The sequence below is a fragment of the Chenopodium album genome, chromosome 21 (assembly GCF_948465745.1).
Source record: "Chenopodium album chromosome 21, dcCheAlbu1.1, whole genome shotgun sequence".
NCBI lineage: Eukaryota > Viridiplantae > Streptophyta > Magnoliopsida > Caryophyllales > Amaranthaceae > Chenopodium > Chenopodium album.
The window spans coordinates 38,938,338-38,958,965 of NC_137854.1; the positions used below are offsets into that span (position 1 = coordinate 38,938,338).

Sequence of the window (20,628 nt, forward strand, 5' to 3'; positions counted from 1 at the left end):
GTGGAGCCCTAAACACCACTGGCTTACATGCCTTTATCAAAATATTTTTCTTTTCTAAAGAGCATTGAGCAGGGGTTAGGCCCCTACTTGCTTAACATTATAATCAACAATTAACACAACTACTAATCCTATTATTAACAAAATTAAGTTTCTTTTTGTGGTTCTATTCTCTTGATCATATCCATCTTACAAGAAATTATGGATTTTCTTTTATGGTTTGATATAATGAAAGAAACTCTCGTTCTTGTTTGTGCTTTGAAGATGTATTATTGATAGAGGTTCCCTTATAAAACATGGTTTATATAGAGGTTGATGAAATAGTTTTTTTGGTCATGTCATTTTCATTGTAATTTCTTCTAGCATAATTGTAGTGCCTCTTGAATGGTAAATTGGTAATCACACATTCGATCAACTACTACTTTTGTCCCATAAAGTTTCCCCAATTTCTTTATTTTTTTATTATCCATAAAAGATTGTCCTACACATGATCAGTATCACTCTTTCAAAACGTAAAAAAACTATGCACAATAGCACACCTTGTTTAATTGTTGAGAACTCATAATAAAATACGTAATTGATAGAGGCTTAGGCAAAATTGTGCAGATAGATTAGAACCGATGTGCAATTGTAGAGATAGAAAGAGAGAAAACAATAATAAGTAAAGAGTTATGAGGCAAACTAAGAACGTTTTAAATGGGACAAGATCATATTATTCACAAGGAGATACCGAGATTGTACACTTTATAAGTTAAAGTAGGTTTCATCTTAAAACCATGTAATAATAAGAGGGGGTAACAATTAGTCTTTTAAATAGTACATTTTATAAGTTCATTTCCATAATTTCTGCATAGTGCACAATTATGGCGGGTATGATTTTTATCCCCATCTCCACCCCCACCACCCACCAAACCAAGACCCATCCCCGCCCCACTGGGACGGGGATGAGGCGGGTCTCCTACTTGACCTGCCCCACTGACATCCCTAGTTATCATCTCAAACAAGTGGCTCGGCAAAAGCTAATATAATTTCTTTGTTTTTACTAAGATATGTGCAATACACGATTTGTTTGATATTTTTTTTTAAAATTTATAAAATTCCTAATATCTAAAGACAATATTTTATATTTAATTAATTTAAATTTTAAAATCTCATTTGCCAATTTTGCTTACGTGACATTTGAATTATTTAATTATAAAGATTATAATAATCCCTTATTTAATTGGCTACTACTATGATTTATAATTTTATGTGGCGCACTAAGAAAATTAGATCGCTTTCTAAAAACTCGGGAAAAAACTCCCCTTTATATATATACATATATACATATATACATACATACATATATATATACATACATATATATATATATACATATATATATATATATATATATATATATATATATATATATATATATATATATATATATATATATATATATATATATATATATATATATATATATATATATATATATATATATATATATATATATATATTAGATTTTTTTAGATTTTAAATAAAATACATTTATTATCATGAATTTTTTAATGTGTAAATACGTGTAAGTTGAATTTATATTGTTAAATCTTATTTATTAATTTAGCTTAGGTGTCGAATGAATTTTTTTAATTGTAAAAAAAAAAAACAAAAATTTAATTTTGTCATTAGTCGAAATAATATTTATCGTGCGGTAGATGTATGATTTTCTTAATAAATCATTTTATACATATATTTATGTGCTAAAATTGTTATATATTTAGATAAAATTCCTAATATCAAAAGATAATATATATTTAATTAATTTAAACTTGTAAATATCATTCGCAAATTTTGCTTACGTGTCATATAAACTATTAAATTCTAAAAAAATTAATAATTTCGTATTTAGTTGGCTACCACTAAAATTTATTATCCTACATGGTGCGCTGAAAAAATTAAATACTACATAGCTCTCTAAAACTTGGGAAAAAAACTCCCCTTCAAATATACTACGTATACTGTATATTAGATAGATTATAGATTTGACCTTGACCCACAGTACTGACACAAAATGAACGACCCGAACATGACTCGACCCGACGCAAAATGACCTAAACATATTTGACCCGAAATTAACTTGATCAGAAACCTAAATTGACCCGACCCAAACCCAACCCGAAATTTAGATGACCCAAAATTGACCCATCCAAAATTAACCCGACTTGTACACGACCCGAATGACCCATTTGCCACGTGTATCAAGGTGGGGCTTCCTCACAAGTTTGCCTAACCTTGTTCTTCTCTCACTCCTAGCTGCTTGTTCTCTCACATCATCAACAATGGCGGAATACAAAACCCTAAAAATCAACCCAATCAAACCAAATTCCTCCGTCTTCTACCTTTACCTCAATCGTCCATCCCATCGAAACGCCCTATCAAGAGACTTCTTCGACGAATTCCCAAAAGCCCTAAAATCCCTCGATCAAAACCCTAACGTCAATGCAATCATCCTCGCCGGCGCCGGCGATCACTTCTGCTCCGGCATCGACATCAACACCCTCACCTCCATCACCCAATCGGCGGATCGCGCTCGCACCAACGAGCGTTTTAGGCGAGAGATTAAGTACCTGCAAGCGGCGGTTACCGCACTGGAAGAATGCCGGAAACCGGTGATCGCTGGTATCCATGGAGCTTGTATTGGAGGTGGGATTGATATTATTACAGCCTGTGATATTAGGTATTGTACTGAGGATGCTTTCTTCTCTGTTAAGGAGGTTGATTTGGCAATTACTGCTGATTTAGGGACTCTTCAGAGGTTACCTGGAATTGTTGGGTTTGGAAATGCAATGGAATTGGCGTTGACGGCGAGGCGGTTTTCGGGTTTTGAGGCTAAGGAAATGGGTCTGGTTACTCGGGTTTTCGGTTCTAAAAATGATTTGGATGGTTTCGTGGCGCGCATTGCTGAGGGTATGCTGATTTTTAGCTTGGCTTTCTTAGTTCTTAGTTCTTGCTTTAAGCATTAGATTTGATAGTAGTGAATGAAAGAGAAAGGTGGCATATTTACTCATAATTTTATAGTTATATATTGGGATGAATTGTTTGAGTGACTGACTTTGATGTAAGGTTTTGTGTACATTGCTTTTAGTTTTTATGTTATGTTTAGCAAGAATCTTGTGATGTTTAGAATAAAGGTCCATTGTCAACTAATAAGCCTATACCAAATGAATAATCACTACATGGGACTGAGCAAAGCAGGATTACTTGATTAAGCACAGCACTACATGGCACTCATTAGTCCACTTTTTGTGGGTTTTGATGCGTATTATGTCCGGTGTTTTGTGAAATTCCCGTTATTCTCTAATTACTTCAGAAATCAATTTGGAAAGGTGTTGTTTGAATGACTTGTTGTGCTTTCAGATATTGTTTTGAGAGTTGAGAGTATAGGTATTCTTGTTTTTGTGTTAAAGGTATTGGGAAAGTGTAAACTTCTTGTTTGAGGCTCATTTTCAGTAGTTATATGTTATTAGTAGGCTTATCTTAAGAATGTTGAATGGTAAAAGGCATTTGGAAAGAGAATCAAGGAAATGTTAGTGATCTTGTGTACAAAGTATGAATTTTGTTATCGATGGTAGAAACTAGGAAGTAGCAAGGTTGGTTGATATAGTTCAATTAAATGCACTCTAATCATCTAGTTGCCAAAGGACTTGTTTCCAATAAAATGCTTCTTGTGCAATTCTAATATCATATTCTATGTTTCACAGAAATTGCAGCAAGATCTCCTCTAGCAATCACTGGTACTAAGGCAGTGTTACTAAAAAGTAAGGACTTCAGTTTAGACCAAGGGTTGGACTATGTAGCTACGTGGAATGCTGCAATGCTTTTATCTGATGACCTAAAAGAGGCAACCTCTGCCTTTTTCCAGAAAAGAAAGCCAGTTTTCTCAAAGCTTTGATCAGTTTCAGGGATTCAGGTCATGCTGTACTTCTTGGTTAAAGACAGTTGAATAAGCTTATTAAGCTCTAGCAGTCAGGTATACTATACTTTTAGTACCAGCTTGGAGGTCTATAATGAGATTTATGGTTGTACCAATTTGTCTTTCTGGTCCCTTGTATAGATCTTTTACATCTCATTTGTTGTAACAATCTCCTTATTGTTTGTGAGCCATTCTAAAATAAATTCCTTGCAGAATTTATAATATTTTGGGTTTTTGCTATGTATGTTCTTATATGTAGGTTTCATAGTTGATTGTTATCACTTATTAGAATTGCAGGCTGCGTACCTTGAGTCCTTTTTTCTTAATCAGCTTAAACATTGATATAGAACATATGATATGGGTGAATATCCTAGGGCCTTCTCTGTACTTGGTAACTAGTTGGTCCATAGGAATTCGGAACGTATTGATTAAACATAGCCTGCTTGGTTCTGGGAATTGCTACGCATTTAGGAAAGATTGGCCCAAGTATCTATGGGCCATGATCCAGGGCCACATGAACTCAGTCTTAGGCTCTTAGGTCATCTTCCTTTTTTTTTTTTTCCTTTTATCCCCCACCCCCACCCTGCCCCGTTTTTTCAAAGGTAGATTGGTGCTGATCAGCAAACTGAATGGTTTCCTAAAGATATGAGAGCTTAAGAAAGGGAGGATGTGTGACTCAAAGATTTATAAAAACAATACTACCTGTATGACATGGGTAGGGGTTTTCCATATATAGAACCTTACCTCTCTATAAGGCTTTTATTACAGAAAGTCAGAAATCTCTTTTGATTTTTTTTTCTTCTTTTATAAGATATGCATTGCGTGTGTCCTGCTTTCATGAGAAGTATACAATTAGTAGTAGAAGGTGGCTGCTGTGAGATTCATGACTTGCTATTGCATTTTCTTCTCAATTAGTTTGATCAGTTTCTTAAAAAAGAAATAACTTATAGTGGATTCTGTAATCATCGAACAAGAAAAAGGCATCAAATAGCTATAACTCCGTAGCAATTTGTTGCTAAGCACATATTATTTTTCTTCTCCTTCATTTTTTTTTTTTTTTTTTTTTGGGGTGAGAGGTGAGTAATTGTATATTCTTATTGATGTCTGAAATGAAGCCTGGTTGGGAAAGCTGAGGAGTTGTTATTGTCCAGCACTCGCTGCAATGAATCTGAAAGAGCTCTGTCAAATTTGAACACTGCCTGATGCATCACGGTTCCAAGTTTTGATGATCACAAAGGTTTTTCAGTAAGCACTACTATGAATGTCTGTTTACTGTATAGAGATCCGTAATCCTATCTATTGTTTTCCTTCTGCTTTACTTTGCTCTTGCATCTGCTACTGAAAAATAGGTTTTATTTTATGCTAAGAGTCCTGAAGCATACTAGACTTGTGGTCTTCTTATGCCATCTGTGGACATGTCAGTCATATGTGGAATCATCGCATTACTCGTATTTAAATGTGGAATTCCATATTGAGCAAGAGGTGAAACATTAGTAAATTATCATTTGTTTGGTACTTCGGTTAGAGGTTAAGACAGTAGTATGGCTTCACTGTTTTTGTGTTGTCTGAAGCATTCTAGGAATTTCTTCTGATTTCAAGTTAACCTGTTTGTCCAATGACTAATTACCCATTCCTGTACTATGATTAACGCCCTTCTAAATTGATAATCCAATATTTGAAGGTCGTCAGCTATGAAGGCTCATCTTGCAGAAAATGCTGTCTGAATTTGATTTGTTCATACGATTACTTCACAATGAGTGCAATTTGTACCATTAGCACAATGAGCAGAGAGACCCACCACGTTAACATTAATAACAAGTAAAAAGTGGAGAAAGTGCTTTTGTGTTCTTTTCCTTTTCCTTTCTATCTGTGTTGCTATTTTCTTACCTGTTCATTGAATTCACGTACGATTGGAATATCTTCTTTATCTGCATTTGTTGCTTTGAAGTATTTCTTTTGATCCTATTCATTGGTAGTGGTAGCCAACTAGCCACTTCATTCCTGTCATAAAAGTCTGAAAGCGAGTTGTGATTTTTTATGTGCACTTTTGTTATTGTATGATCTTATAAACTTCCTCTTCTTTTGCTTCAAGTGCTTGGTTCATTACTCGTTTTTTTGGTGGCCACATCAGCCTTGAAATTTCAGGATTTCGTGTCACCATTGAAAGTGAAATTTGATTTTGTTGTTACATTATGTTTAACACTAAATGAGTCATCTAAAGTAAAAGTGACCTAATTAGGAGGCTTTTGCAGGACAAAAAGAATATTATGTGTTGGGACTTATGTGGAAGCAGGTATGTATTGGCCATAGGCCTATATCATGCTGCTGCTTGTGTTTTGAAAGGTAGATTTCACTTGTCTATATTGGTTGGTTGGTTGCTTGCTTTAAGTTTTAACAGGGAAAACCATTAGGTCAGAAACATTTTTCGGACAACTGATTTCAAAATCAGAAAACCTTAATATATGTGTCCTAAATATGATATCTAACAGATGATAGACGGATTATAAATTGGAGTACTCCGTATCAGAAATCAGTTTGAAGGGTATAGATTGAGGCGTTCATGGTGAATGAAAATAGGTTATGGCACTCCAACTGCAGGTTATGTTTCGAAGAGCTTACTGATGAAATTAGCTAAAGATCTCTGAATATTGGTTTTTACTTGTTAGCAGGATGTAATAGTGGTAGGATTTGTTCAAAGTCACCCACTGTTGATAGTCTAGCAGAACATGCTTTTCTAAGGTATAAAATATGAATTTAGTTGGCCATTTTCGTAACGAATGGTTGTCATACTATGATGTAATTGATCAACAAAATTTGAGCAAAATGGCAAAATTACAAGTATTAAGTGCGGTATGTTTCAAGAGCTTAGAGTTGGTAGCTGACCACAATCAGTTAGACTCTAGAATTATCATTTAATTATATTGGACAACATATATAGGCACCACTTGTTATGGAGTAGTATCTAATATACATGGCAATTTTCTAGAATTTACGTGTTGAGTTTTCTATTTTTTTTGGATGGTTCTAAACCATTTTCCATAACAATCTAGAATATATGATGACACGTTAATATTCAAGTATATGTCACCTTAGGGTAAACTTAGGTCACTAGTTTCAATTGTTGTCTTTTATTGACAAAAATTACTTGAACATCAAACTCAATGAAATTTAAGTTCAGTTCGGGGAAAAAATAAGTTTTGATAAGTGAACATACGTGAAGAACAAGAGTGAGAAAATTTGGTAGAAATTAAGATATCATTTATTTCATTGTGAAGCTTTAATTACAGCCTTACAGGAGAGCAGAGGTATTATAAATGTAATAAATCAAGAATATGGATGTCAATGGAGCGGGGCGGGGCAGGGCGGATGTTGGCCTCCCCATCCCCACCTAACATTTTCATCCCCATCCCCACGGAGGGTCTAATATTCATCCCGATCCCCGCCCCGGCGGGGTACAACTTCAAAACCATCCCCACTCCACCCCCCACTTGGATATCCATCCCCACCAAATACCCGCCTAATCCCCACCCAAGACCCACCTAATCCCCGTCTCTCAAATACACAATCCTACATAATTAATAGGGATTATAATATTGAAAAAAAAAACATTCATAAAATATATAGAAGTATTATAATTAATACTTTATTACACGTAATTATTTTATAAAATTGTATAAAAGTATATAGATGTGGATAAGAAGTGGGGCGGGTACAACTTAAAATCCACCCTCGCCCTATCACCCATGGCGGGTATGGTTTTTATCCCATCCCCGCCCCACCACCCGCCAAACCGAGACCCATCCTCGCCCCACTGGGCAGGGATGGGGCGGGTCTCCTACTTGACCCGCCCCACTTACATCCCTAATCTAACATGCCACATCAGCATAAGGACTAAAATGTGATATCAACAATAAGGGTTATTAATGTTTAATTACAACTAAAATAAGTTCAGATAAGTAAAAATCAGTGAACAAAATATGTATTATTAAAACAAATTTGATGACACTAAAGTATGAAGTACTCGTTTTTATTACTCGTTTTTATTACGGTCAAGGTTCCTTGTAAGTAGACATAAACTCGAGAAACATAATTAAAAAGGTGCAGCGAATCGATGATCCATCTAAAGATCTAACCATTTGTAAATTGTAAATACAACCATTAAGGAATTGATATTAAAAAATTTAGAGAGATTCTATCTTGAGTTATTAGCTGACAGAGTTGTGGAAACTGTGGAGCCCGTTTGTTATGGAATATTTTGTGGTCCGATGGCAGGATTCAGCGGTGTTTAGGGAAGGTCAACCCGACAATTTTGTGATCAAAGGTCAACGATAATGTTGCTCCTCTTTAGTTTTTACTTTTGGTAAGTAGGATTGATCTTATGGAACCGAAAAACCTTAGTGGTTAACCCTAAATTGTCATTAGTGGGAGGTAAATCGAAGGTGGTTGCTCTTTAATGGATTATTTCCGTAAGTCGTAACATATGCTTCGTATGACCGTGATAAAAACTTATTGCAATTTTACAAGTACAAGCATATAATCAGCAAGCAAAACTTGATCTAGTGACTAGTGATAAGGTTTGTATCTCCCAGCCTTGAAATTATGGAATCAAACCTCGCTAGATACACTTTGGGGTGCCTTTACCCTTCCCTACACTCCCAAAGTGTCTAGTCTGCTAACCTCCGGCCCGATAAGGTCTTTCTTCCTACTAACAAAAAAAAAAGTACAAGCATATCAATCATATTTAGACAAAAAAATACTGTACACATCATTACATCAAATACATTGAGCGGAGAAAAAATTCGCTAAAAAAGAAAGAAAAAAGATAAAGAAGAAGAAAAGAATAATAAGGGAATATTCGTTAATAAAAATTCGTACAAGTATATATAAGCTGTAAACCCCTGTTTAGATTAAAAAGAGTAGCCTAAAATATCGTTATTCTGCAATAGACATTACTCCTATAAAAAATATAGTCGTGAGATATTAATCTGATAATCTCCCAAAATCTTCATCTTTCTCCATCTTCACATTTCCAATGGCTCTCAAAGCAATTCATGTCGCTAACTTACCAAATTTCGATCACACCAATTATATCCCAGAAAATGCCACCATTTTTTCTCCTACTTCTTTTTCTTCTGGTATTTTTCTTTATTTTTTTGATTCATTCTTTAATTAAAATAATTATAGATAAAAATATGAATGATTATAATTATAACTATGATTAATTTATTGTTGCAGTTCATACAGAATGTTTGGTGGAAGAGGAAAAAGAAGGGAAGAAGAAGAAATCATATAAATTTGGGAAATTTGTTGTAATGGGACATAGAGGAAGTAGTATGAATATTCTACAGTCTTCAGATCCTAAAATGAAAAATTTTAAGGAGAATTCTATTCTCTCTTTTAATCATGCTGCTCAATTTGATATCGACTTCATTGAGTTTGATGTTCAGGTAATTTTTTTTTATTAATTTCAAGTTCTTGGTGTTTTTTCTTTGCTTAGGATACGTCAAAAATATGTTACAAGTACGGTATTAATTTGGGAATGTATGACATAATTACGCGTTATTGGTGTTATTAATGTTTGATTATATGCTTATGGAGCATTGTAATTGTTGTTTGGGAGGGTTGGAAATGGGATTACGGAAAAGTGGTGAATTTGACGAATGGCAAAACTTGGGGAAAGAGTCACAGGATGTTCGCCGCGATTTCTAGCTGTTTACCCAGATGCATGGAAAATATTACACGTGTCTCTTTGTTTTACTTTTTTTTTTAATGTCTGTTTAAAATAATAATGGGCTGGACTTTTGTTTGGGCTTATCCAAAAAGATTATAAGTGTCTACTTGGATCATGGATGGGGCTTAAGACTTTTCATTTTCCTTAATGATCCAAAGATTTACATTTCTTACTAGTTGGACCAAACTTGCAATATTGCAATAAATACATACCTAGCCCAGCTAGTACAGTAGTGTATAGAGAAGGAAATCGAGCTGCAGATTGACATTTTTCAGGGCCTCGCCCTACGTTCGTGTATAAAAAAAAGCGACAGAGATTACATACCCCTATACACATTGACATACAAAGTCATTGCTTATATTACATACCACTTTACATATTGACATACAAAATCTTGTTAGGGAACCACGTAAATATATATCGTTTTTGTTGTTGTTTGTTTGTTCTTTCTTTCCTATTTAACTGCTTTGTACATTCGTTATAAACTTGTAGCGGACATTTATGGATAGAGACTACAGGATGTTGTAATTGTGACAGTACTACTATGAAATACAGTAAAGATTGTTGTAATTGAAGTACCTTAATCACAAATCACTGTTTCATTAAGATAGTTTCTTCATCTCATGATGAATTAGGATAGCCATTTTGATGTTGCGTTAGAAATAGTTCAATTCTCCAATTTAGAACGTCGTTATAGCTACAAATAAAGGTACTGATTTGGTTTAATTCTGTGTGGTTTGCAAAATTCTTTCTTTTCTTATTAGTATTGGGTGCATGAGAGATGATCCTCATTAGGATCTGTAAACCAAAAACCTATGTTTGTAGGTCACCAGAGATGACTGCCCTGTCATTTTCCATGACATACATATCCTTACCCAAGACGAGGTTAGTTCACGATTCTATTTTTCCAGCCGGTTGTTTTACCTTCGCATATGATGTTATTAACCACTTGAACTAATGATTGCTGATCTCTCAATCGATGTCGAATGACCTTAGGGAGTCATTATAGAGAAAAGAGTGACAGAAATTAGCTTGGAAGAATTTCTGAGTTATGGACCTCAAAAGGAGCCAGGAAAGGTATACCTCTTTGCCCTGGAAAAGTTGAATAATTTTACCAAGCAGGTGCATTTTTGGAAATATAAGCATTTTGTTATGTAAATTGTCTATTTCAGGTTGGAAAGCCTATGCTTAGAAAAGCAAAAGATGGGAGTATATTCGAGTGGAAAGTTGAGAATGACGCTCCTTTATGCACATTGCAAGAGGCTTTTGAAAATGTTGATAGATCCTTGGGTTTTAATATTGAGTTGAAACTTGATGATAGCAAAACTTATGATGAAGTGGAGCTCAAACGTATCCTTCAATCAGTTCTAAAGGTATTTAAAAGCATAACTTGATGAAATTTCATATAACTCAGTTTTATTCTCATGCATAGGCTTGTTGTTTTAATTGTTCTGATTTGCTTAACATGTGATACTGCAGATTGTCGATAATCATGCTGATCAAGGGAGGCCCATACTTTTTTCAAGCTTTCAACCTGATGCTGTGCAGCTGATGAGGAAACTGCAGGATAATCACCCTGTAATCTCACTATATTCCTATTCTTTATGTTCTCTAAAAATCCTGCATTTTGTGTAATATTTTTGACGAGATTATGTATGATTGATTCAGGTTTTCTTTCTTACCAATGGAGGATGTGAAATATATGCTGATCCTAGAAGGAATTCTCTAGAGGAAGCCATCAAGCTTTGTCTTGAAGCTGGCTTACAAGGGATTGTCTCTCAAGTAAGGGCGATTTTTAGACATCCTGCAATGGTTGCTAGGATCAAAGAATCCAAGCTCTCCCTTATTTCTTATGGCCAATTAAAGTAAGCCTTAATTTGATACGTTTTCAGGAAAAAAATTATAAGTCTTGAATAATCTGCTATATTGCATTGGTTAATTTGTTATCTTGATCATACTAATCGAAATTAATTCTTTGTTTTTACATGATCAGTAACGTGCCAGAGGCAGTATACATGCAGCATCTAATGGGTGTTGAAGGTGTGATCGTTGACTATGTTCAAGAGATAAAAGAAGCAGTATCAGATTTTAGCGAGACATCTGCTGAGGAGACTGAAGAAGAAAATTCCTCCATTGACAGTGAAGATATGGAAGAAAAGAGAGAGAGGTCACCCGTAAAGTTCTCAGATCGTGAGCTCTCTTTTCTTCTGAAGCTCATACCGGAATTGGTACAAACTTGAATGCTCGTAATACATTTAATTTTCTGTTGTAATTTCTGTTCAAATGTACTTCATACCATGGTTGGTTGGTTTATATTGTGTAACCTTCTCAGAAGAATTCAAGTCTCCCAATCAGTCATCTTAGATTTATATACGAAGTGTGAAGTATATATCATGATTGATTTAGGGTATAATATGATTTCATTCGCGTCTTTGGACACTGTATGTCTGTATCTTTATTAGCCTTGACTGATTTTGGGTAAGGCTTTGCACAGTTAAAGTCTTACACATAGCTAATTTTAGAATTTTGATTAATTGGTTGTTGTTGACCTTGTTGTGTACCCATTCTAGTAATAAGTATGTCAATCTTTCTACTAACTACTGTATTAAGGAGCAATTAGAAAATCGCTAATGATGTTCAACTGCTAGTGGTACATGATCACTTCCATTCTTTGAAATAAAAAACAACACCAATGATGATTATCACTTTGGTTACTTGAACTTTGCCTAACTTTACTTTAGAGCCATGTTCTCATGTATATTTATTAATTCAAATGGATTATGAATCAGCCGCCGCAGAGATGGAGATAGAGATGGAGGTGGGAATAGGATTAACATTCGTCTCACCCGCCCCATTGACATCCTTAATAAAAGATAATGTGATTGTATTTTATAACATTTAAAAGAGAAAAGGTCAAAGGATGAAGAAATTATAGAGACAATGAACACTTTTGCTCACCCATAGTAAAAAAACACTAACCAATTTTAAATTAGTCTTAATGCGACTTTGCGAGGAAGTGGGAAGGAAATTATTATATTTGATTACTAACTGTGTTGCTGAAATTTCAAAGTAATGCAATTTCATATTGTAATTCCCAGGCTACGAAATCACTTGTGTCAAACTAAATTGTATGCATTCTAAAGCTTTTGCAAAAAGGCTTTCTCATGATGCTGAATGATGTACTGCTGTTTCCTGGTTTCATTAGGAAAATCTTGCCTTTGATATTCTGCCTTTTGAACATCCTCTTCTTTAGTATCACTGCTGATATTACCCTGTTAGCTGATAGATGTGACAGTAAAGGCGACTTTGGTAAGGTAATTGCTGATAGTGGATACGCTGAAAATGTCAATAAGTTATTGTCTGATCTGTCCTTGAAAGCCTCAGATGTCAAGTTTTATAATTCCACGGTTGGAGATACGCCTAACCAAGTTCATGGCCTGTTTCAATGCCGGGAGGACCTGAGCCTACAAGTTTGCAGTGAATGCGTTGATGCTGCAGCTAAGTATGTAAATGAAAAGTGTCCTCTTTATGAATCTGTTAATTTGTGGTATATGGAATGCTCTGTATGGCTTTGCAACAGTTCCATATCTTTAGAGGATGTAACAAAACATACTTTGTTTTGGGGCTCATCAGTGGAGATTGCGAATCCAAGTCAGGTTAATGCAGTACTGACGAAAACATTTGATTCTATGATCAAGGATGCTGCTAATGATTCATCTCCCGCTCATATTGCTATGAAGGAAGCAACCTTTCCATCGTCGTCTGCTAGACTTTACTGTCTTACACAGTGTGCTCGTATTCTAGATGGATCTGACTGTGCTTTCTGCCTCAAACAAGCTCTTAATATCTCTGCAAATCAATTCAATAGATCAGCTCAAGCAATCTTTCTTCCAGGTTGTCGATTGATGTATAACACAAGTTTATTCTATAACGTGAGTTACCTGTCGTCACCTTCCCCAAGCTCAATCTCACTACCTTCAATAAAAAATAAATCCAGAGGTTTATTATACACTCTTTACATTTTGAATTTGATTATAAACTATTTTAGTATGCTAAAATCATCTTATGAATTGTTATAATCTTTGGCTCCAGGGAGGCCATTGGTTGCCTTTTATATTGGTGGAATAGCAGCAAGCTCTGCAATCGGAGCAATAATATTTCTTTCTGCTACTTGGTTTTGTTTGCGAAGGAGGAGGATGAAAATGAGATTTCAGGACATGCTTAAAGAAACATCCAATATTAAAACGTTTTACGGTAACATTTCAGTCAATTAAAACTTTATTTTTGTTCTGGTAGGTTAGTTTAATCAAGAAATTTTATTCATACACTTGTTACTTTAAATTTGTAGGTTATCTTCCCCAATTTTTATTTCCTATGTAGTTGTTATTGTTGTTACTAGTTATTTGGCAACGGTATTTCTTGCTTGTTGTTAGCTATTGTTGTCTAAAGCGGTTCCTAAAGGCTGATACTTTGGACCTTTTAAGTAGTTTTTCACAAGTATTCCACAGGTAATGCTTTACTTCAGAAGTCAGTTTTCTTATAATTGTGTTTGCAGATGATATGGAAGACATTAGGAACATAGAATCATTACGATATGAGTTCAGCACAATAAAAACTGCAACTGACAACTTCTCCAAGGATAGCAAACTTGGAATGGGTGGATTTGGCGAAGTCTATAAGGTAACCGTGAACTGTAACAATCTTATCAGTCTCAGTGATCCAAGCCAAATAGATGTGAACGCAACTACAAACTACTATGTTAATTATTATTAGCATATTCACAGTTTCATAAAAGAGCTAAAAACAGAAAGTTCACTAAAACAATATTGTTACTTATTTACAGTTACATGAAAGAGCTAAAACTAAAAATTCACAACAAATAATTTTTTTGAAAAAGGCCTTAGAACATTCAGCAAACAGTAGGTCTTCTATTGTTGTAATGGTTGATTAGGCAGTATATTGTAAGATAATTCTTAATGGATCTTGTATCTTTATCAGGGAAGGCTCGAAAATGGGAAAGAAATAGCTGTGAAGAGACTCTCAGAATCTTCTGAACAGGGCAACTTAGAGTTCAAGAATGAAGTTCTTTTAGTTGCTAAGCTTCAACATCGAAACCTGGTTAAATTACTGGGATTCTGCTTATCAGAAAAGGAAAAGATACTGATCTATGAGTTCTTACCTAATTTGAGTCTTGATCGCTTCTTATATGGTACATCATAAGCATTTTATTTGTTATTTCATTTAAATAGCTCTAAATATAATGAATGTTATTATCCCTCTCTACTGCATGTATTTGACACATTAGTCTTACACAGACCCATTGAAGCGTGCATCATTGGATTGGAAAACAAGGTTTAAAATTATCATAGGAATAGCAAGGGGGCTATTATATCTTCATGAAGACTCGCGACTGAAAATAATACATCGGGATCTGAAATCCAGTAACGTACTACTTGACAAGGCAATGGATGCAAAGATTTCTGACTTTGGCCTTGCTAAGCTTTTCAGAGTGGATCAAACCCAAGGGGACACCAAGAGAATTATAGGAACATAGTAAGTACTAGCACCAATTAAGTACTTTTGTGAAGTACTAAATCCTCATGAACCATATCTATACATACATTTTATTAATGTTTTAGCTATGCTGATGCAGTGGATATATGGCTCCAGAATATGCAATAGCAGGTCAATTTTCTGTAAAATCCGATGTTTATAGTTTTGGGGTCATAGTCTTGGAGGTGGTCACTGGCCAGAGGAATAATATGCTCCGTCAACAAAATGAAGAGGGTTTACAACACCGAGTAAGTTTCATATAAATTAAATCATTTAACATCTTCCTTCTAGGAATTAAGATACTAGCAAAAGTTGTTTAGTATAAAACAGAAAACGTTGCTTGCATGCTTATTAGTACCCCATGACAAGTTTCTGCATCTCTTAAGGATGATAAAACTACTAGGGAACTGCAAATTTAATCATGGGAAACGTAATTTTCTGTATCCAAACATAAAGTAATTACATAAAATTTTGAAATGTAAGCCATAAACATGCCAAAATCATTACACAGGCATGGAGGCTTTGGAACGAGAAGGCTGTGCTAGAGCTGGTAGACCCTTCATTAGAGAACAACTTTTCGGTTGAAGAAGTGAAAATGTGCATCCACATAGGTCTACTCTGCATCCAAGAAGATGCAACTAAAAGGCCTGGAATGACCTCGGTTGTTGCTGCACTAAACGGGCAGTCTGTTACTCTACCTTTGCCTAGCACTCCCCACTTTCTCACAGCTAATGTTGACACTGATGAAGACCAACCACTCTTTGATAATCATATTAGTAATGAATATACAGGAACCAGGAATATCACAGAATTCTGTCCCAGATAATAAAACAAAATGCAGTATTTATCAATTCTTATCACCTTGCAAATATTATATCTATTGATGTGGAGCTAGCAAGACACAAATTGTTAAGGATGATACCTTGTTTCCTATGATTAATGAATATTGATCTCTTGTTCATTTACTCCTGTTATATATAGTTTTCACCTCTTTACTTGAAACAGGATTGCCAATGAAATGTCCACCAATTTCTTATTTTGTTTTCAAATAATTTGACATTTGATTATTTTAATTAACGATTTGAATTTGTGTAAAGGGTTTAATGTTCTCATTTGAAAAAACCAGTTAAGCGTGTCAGTTTCGGGTTGAATTGGAGTATCTAACCCAAATTAAAGAGATAAGGTCTAGCAAATTACAAACAAATTGCAATATAGTAGACTTGTTCACTTAATTCCTTACTAAAGCAAGTTGGTAAAGTATACACTACCATATAATTAAGGCCATTGATATGTCCAAAGTACAAATTTGAGGACGTTTTAATGTGGATCATCACTGTATCTAAGAAGGAATCAGAACACTATTGATAGAGAATACGCGGGAAATTTTGATAGAGAATACGCGGATATGTTGATAGAGAACTTGGAAATGTAACTCTTGATAGAGAATATGCGGGAAATGTCTATAGACTATTGTCTAATCTTTCTTCAAAAGCCTCAGATGTCAAGTTTTACAGATCTACAGTTGGTGAAACACCTAACAAAGTATATGGGATGTTTCAATGCCGGGAGAATTTAAGCCAGCAAGTTTGCAGCAAATGCGTTTCTCGAAAAGTGGTCAAGTTTGGGTCAAGTAAATCTATACTGCTACAAAGAAGGGCAATGCTAACTTTTTTTTTTTCTTTTTTTTTCAACTCATCCTGGCCGAGAACAAATGTAAATTACGCGCTTACATAGATCAATTCTTTTGTAAAGTATTTTGGATACGAGCATAAGACTTTTCTTTTCATTTCTTACAATTTAAAGATATTATTCCGTATTTCTAATTATTTTCGAGAAAAATAAGTCATCTTGAGTACTGTACTTAATTTCAGCCGTAAGTGACGGAGTCAAGACTTGCTAATGGGTTAGTCAAGTTATATGCGTGTAGTGACTGAGTCAAAACTCAGTGGCTGAGTCAAGTTAATTAATGCTTCTTAGGTTGTTCTTAAATCTGAAGTCCAAGTAGGGCGGACTCAAATAGGAAAGATATGCATGGGTCAAATTTTTTTTTGGACACTTGGGCATGCATGTACAACAAATTTAAAATATATATGCTTGTCAAAAACAAAAAATGAAAAATATTTGATGGTGTATGAATTACGATGATCATGAGAGGTAATATTGGTGATCTAACGTTTATTTCAGTGCGACGTACGCTAAAGGTTGTAAGTAAAGGTGGGGCACGCATGTCACCACGTCGCGTAGACCCAAGTGATATGCCAACGTATTTGATGTTGAAGTGGACTATGTTTAGCAGTTTAGAATAGTGACAGATCTTGGGTTGAAAAGTTTGGGGGCCAACTGACCAAGATTTTCATGATCCTTCAACCTTCTGCTAAAAAATAACAAACTAATATGTCACAACTTTTTAAATGTAATTATTAGGCATTATATTACTTATAACTCACAACTTAAACAAAAAAATAATAATAAATAAATAAGTAAATAAATTTAGGGAGCTATGCCTCCAACCCGTCGTAACAAAGGTCCGCCCCTGATCTAGAACATATTCCCTCCTTTTAGTGTTACAATTATTATGAAATGGAGGGAGTAACAAAGTATAATTACATTATGGCAACTTCTTTAGAAAAAATTGCCTTCGTATTGTGTTGGACCTTTCAAAATCGAAGTCCATGCACGACCCAACCCATGTGTCGTGCTGAGCTTGTGATGGCTCATGTTGGGTCAGTCATTCTTGTACCATGCCTAGCCGGCATTCGTGCTAGCCTGACCTATATCCATCTGATCTCTTAACTAGTCATTACATAAGGCAACAAAATAAAAAGTTACTCGTATTACCTTTGGTTAATGTGCATCTATTTTTGGTGCCACATTGCCGCATGATTGGTTGTGGAGCCATAGAAGAGTTTCTGAAACATGAGAAGTAGATCGGGTGCTTAACCAAGACTCCAAGAGATTTGCTTGAATCGGAATTAAAATGTTGGAAATAAGTTATGTCAATTATGGTGAATTATTTTTTTTTTATTGTTTTTTGAAAGATTAGTTACAATATAGTAATTATATCAATTTGTATCTAGTTCTATTTGCATAAGATACAAGTATATTTTTGTGCTTATTTATAAATTATAGGCACATACACGTGTGCTATGGGACATTGATTTTTTTTTTTTTAGTACAATGATACTTGGTAAAGTAGTAGAGCTTTTATTTTTGTTATACATAATAATTTCAAAAGGGATCAACAAAAGCAACAAAAATAACCCTTAGAATTATTTTATTAAAACCACTTTTCTAAATAATTTAAGTTCCGTAGATAATTTCAATTTAGTAAAATTATCTAAGTTTTGAAAAAATAATTTCAGTTCAGGTAGAAATAAGGTAAGACCCTAGTCTTAATCGCAAGGAAGCGGGGAGAAAATTATTATATTCTTCCTAACTGTCAATTATTGCTGAAATTTCAAAGTAATGCAATTTCTTAGGACATTCCCAAGCTACGAAATCACATAGAATAGGGGTCAATATTTTAAGCTGATTTGTCAAACAAAATTTTATGCATTCTTAATCTCTTACAAAAGGCTTTCAAATGATGCTGAGTGATATCCTGCTGCATCCAGGCTTCATTAGAGAAATCTTGCCTTTGATATTCTGCTTTTTGAACATCCACTTCTTTAGCATCACTGCTGATGTTACCCTGCTAGCTGATAAATGTGTCAGTAACGGTGAATCTGGTAAGGTTGTTGATGGAGGATACACCGAAAATGTCAATAAGCTACTGTCTGATCTGTCCTTAAAAGCCTCAGATGTCAAGTTTTATAATTCCACGGTGGGAGATACGCCTACCAAAGTACGTGGCCTGTTTCAATGCCGGGAGGACCTAAGCCCACAAGTTTGCAGTGAATGCGTTAATACTGCAGCTAAGTATATAAATGAAAAATGTCCTCTTTTTGAATCCACTAATTTGTGGTATATGGAATGCTCTTTATGGCTTTGCAATGGTTCCATATCTTTAGAGGACGTAAGTAAACATACTTTCTTTTGGGGCTCATCAGTGGAGATTGCGAATCCAATTCAAGTTAATACAGTACTTACAAAAACATTTGAATCCATGATCAAGGTTGCGGCTAATGATTCATCTTTTGCTCATATTGCTATGAAGGAAGCAACCTTTCCATCATCGTCTGCTAGACTTTACTGTCTTGCACAGTGTGCGCGTACCTTAAATGGATCTGAGTGTGCTTTCTGCCTAAAACAAGCACTTAATACCTCTGCACATCAATTCAATAGATCAGCTCAAGCAATCTTTCTTCCAGGTTGTCGATTAATGTATAACACAACTTTATTCTATAATGTGAGTTACCTGTCATCGCCATCCCCTAACTCAGCCTCACTACCTTCAATCAAGTCCAGAGGTTTATTTTACACTCTTTACATATTGACTCTGATTAGTAACTAGCTTAGTATCTACAATTTTCTTACGTTTTTTTTTATTGTAATCTTTGGTTTCAGGGAAGCCGTTGGCTGCCTCATATATTGGTGGAATAGCAGGAAGCTCTGGAATCGTGGCAATAATATTTATTTCCGCTACTTGGTTTTGTTTGCGAAGGAGGAAGATGAAAATGAGATTTCAGGACATGCTTAGAGAAACATACAATATTAAAACAATTTGTGGTAACATTTTAATCAATTATAACTTCTTTTTTTTTGTTCTAGCAGGTTTGTTTAATCAAGATATTTTTTTTTTCATACACATGTTACCTTGTTAGTTTAGATGAACTACTACAAGAGGGGGGGTGAATGGTAGTAGGTTCCAATCGCGGAACTTATGCGGAAATAAACAATTAAAACGTAAAGGAAATTAAAGCACACAGCAAGTTTTACGAGGAAACCATCCAGTGCCCAACTGGAAGTAAAACCTCGGCCCTATTGGGACTTATAAACAAATTCCACTATAATAGGCAACTCTCCTAGTACAACCTATTACACAGACCTTTGCTTTGCAAGTTCCACCACGGACACTTGACTCTATGATAGGACACTTCCTACCAGACCTAAGACACTTCTTAGGACCCTTTTTCTCCCCTTACCCAGGACACTTCCTAGGTGACCCAAGACACTTCTCAGGTTCCTTTCACTCACTGTGCACTCACAGCTACCACTCGAATTTTACGAGATTTCAAACTCATCACTTGCGTGAATTTAAGAGAATTCACAATCTCACCCCAAAATACAAAACACTCAAAAACCCTTTTTCCCATTACAAGATCTCATTGAATATCCCTAAATACATATCTATGAATGAAGAGATAAAACTAATATGTTGGACACTCGAAATCTATCTGGAACTCACTGGACGTACTGTAACCAAAACCTGATAGGAACTTTGACCAGG

The 20,628-nt window shown here is 34.9% G+C and overlaps 4 protein-coding genes across 4 annotated transcripts; all 4 read left to right on the forward strand.

Annotated features, from left to right (window-relative positions):
- Positions 1-2,280: 2,280 nt before the first annotated feature.
- Positions 2,281-4,172, forward strand: LOC145602385 (delta(3,5)-Delta(2,4)-dienoyl-CoA isomerase, peroxisomal-like). The gene is made up of 2 exons (XM_081658579.1): positions 2,281-2,949; positions 3,744-4,172. The coding sequence occupies exons 1-2, from the start codon at positions 2,322-2,324 to the stop codon at positions 3,932-3,934; spliced, it is 819 nt and encodes a 272-aa protein (XP_081514705.1). The 5' UTR covers positions 2,281-2,321; the 3' UTR covers positions 3,935-4,172.
- Positions 4,173-8,882: 4,710 nt separating this feature from the next.
- Positions 8,883-12,208, forward strand: LOC145601670 (glycerophosphodiester phosphodiesterase GDPD1, chloroplastic-like). The gene is made up of 8 exons (XM_081657726.1): positions 8,883-9,090; positions 9,191-9,402; positions 10,512-10,571; positions 10,683-10,763; positions 10,859-11,059; positions 11,166-11,264; positions 11,355-11,551; positions 11,680-12,208. The coding sequence occupies exons 1-8, from the start codon at positions 8,988-8,990 to the stop codon at positions 11,924-11,926; spliced, it is 1,200 nt and encodes a 399-aa protein (XP_081513852.1). The 5' UTR covers positions 8,883-8,987; the 3' UTR covers positions 11,927-12,208.
- A 645-nt stretch (positions 12,209-12,853) lies between these two features.
- Positions 12,854-16,124, forward strand: LOC145600796 (cysteine-rich receptor-like protein kinase 25). The gene is made up of 7 exons (XM_081656659.1): positions 12,854-13,580; positions 13,779-13,940; positions 14,242-14,366; positions 14,685-14,895; positions 15,002-15,239; positions 15,340-15,487; positions 15,751-16,124. The coding sequence occupies exons 1-7, from the start codon at positions 12,854-12,856 to the stop codon at positions 16,063-16,065; spliced, it is 1,926 nt and encodes a 641-aa protein (XP_081512785.1). The 3' UTR covers positions 16,066-16,124.
- Positions 16,125-16,528: 404 nt separating this feature from the next.
- Positions 16,529-19,262, forward strand: LOC145600797 (putative cysteine-rich repeat secretory protein 5). Its single transcript, XM_081656660.1, has 4 exons — positions 16,529-16,537; positions 16,632-16,869; positions 18,854-19,157; positions 19,250-19,262. Exons 1-4 carry the CDS (start codon positions 16,529-16,531, stop codon positions 19,260-19,262), a joined length of 564 nt encoding a protein of 187 aa, XP_081512786.1.
- Positions 19,263-20,628: the final 1,366 nt, after the last annotated feature.

Bases quoted from the DNA above. Each gene is read 5' to 3' on its own strand.
- LOC145601670 (XM_081657726.1), top strand. From the start codon at position 8,988: ATGGCTCTCAAAGCAATTCATGTCGCTAACTTACCAAATTTCGATCAC. The intron at 11,060-11,165 runs GTATTTAAAAGC...GTGATACTGCAG, and splicing joins TCCTTCAATCAGTTCTAAAG to ATTGTCGATAATCATGCTGA. The intron at 11,265-11,354 runs GTAATCTCACTA...TGATTGATTCAG, and splicing joins AACTGCAGGATAATCACCCT to GTTTTCTTTCTTACCAATGG.
- LOC145602385 (XM_081658579.1), top strand. From the start codon at position 2,322: ATGGCGGAATACAAAACCCTAAAAATCAACCCAATCAAACCAAATTCC. The intron at 2,950-3,743 runs GTATGCTGATTT...TATGTTTCACAG, and splicing joins CGTGGCGCGCATTGCTGAGG to AAATTGCAGCAAGATCTCCT.
- LOC145600796 (XM_081656659.1), top strand. From the start codon at position 12,854: ATGCTGAATGATGTACTGCTGTTTCCTGGTTTCATTAGGAAAATCTTG. The intron at 14,896-15,001 runs GTACATCATAAG...AGTCTTACACAG, and splicing joins TCTTGATCGCTTCTTATATG to ACCCATTGAAGCGTGCATCA. The intron at 15,240-15,339 runs GTAAGTACTAGC...ATGCTGATGCAG, and splicing joins AAGAGAATTATAGGAACATA to TGGATATATGGCTCCAGAAT.
- LOC145600797 (XM_081656660.1), top strand. The intron at 16,870-18,853 runs GTAAATCTATAC...TGCTGCATCCAG, and splicing joins AGTGGTCAAGTTTGGGTCAA to GCTTCATTAGAGAAATCTTG.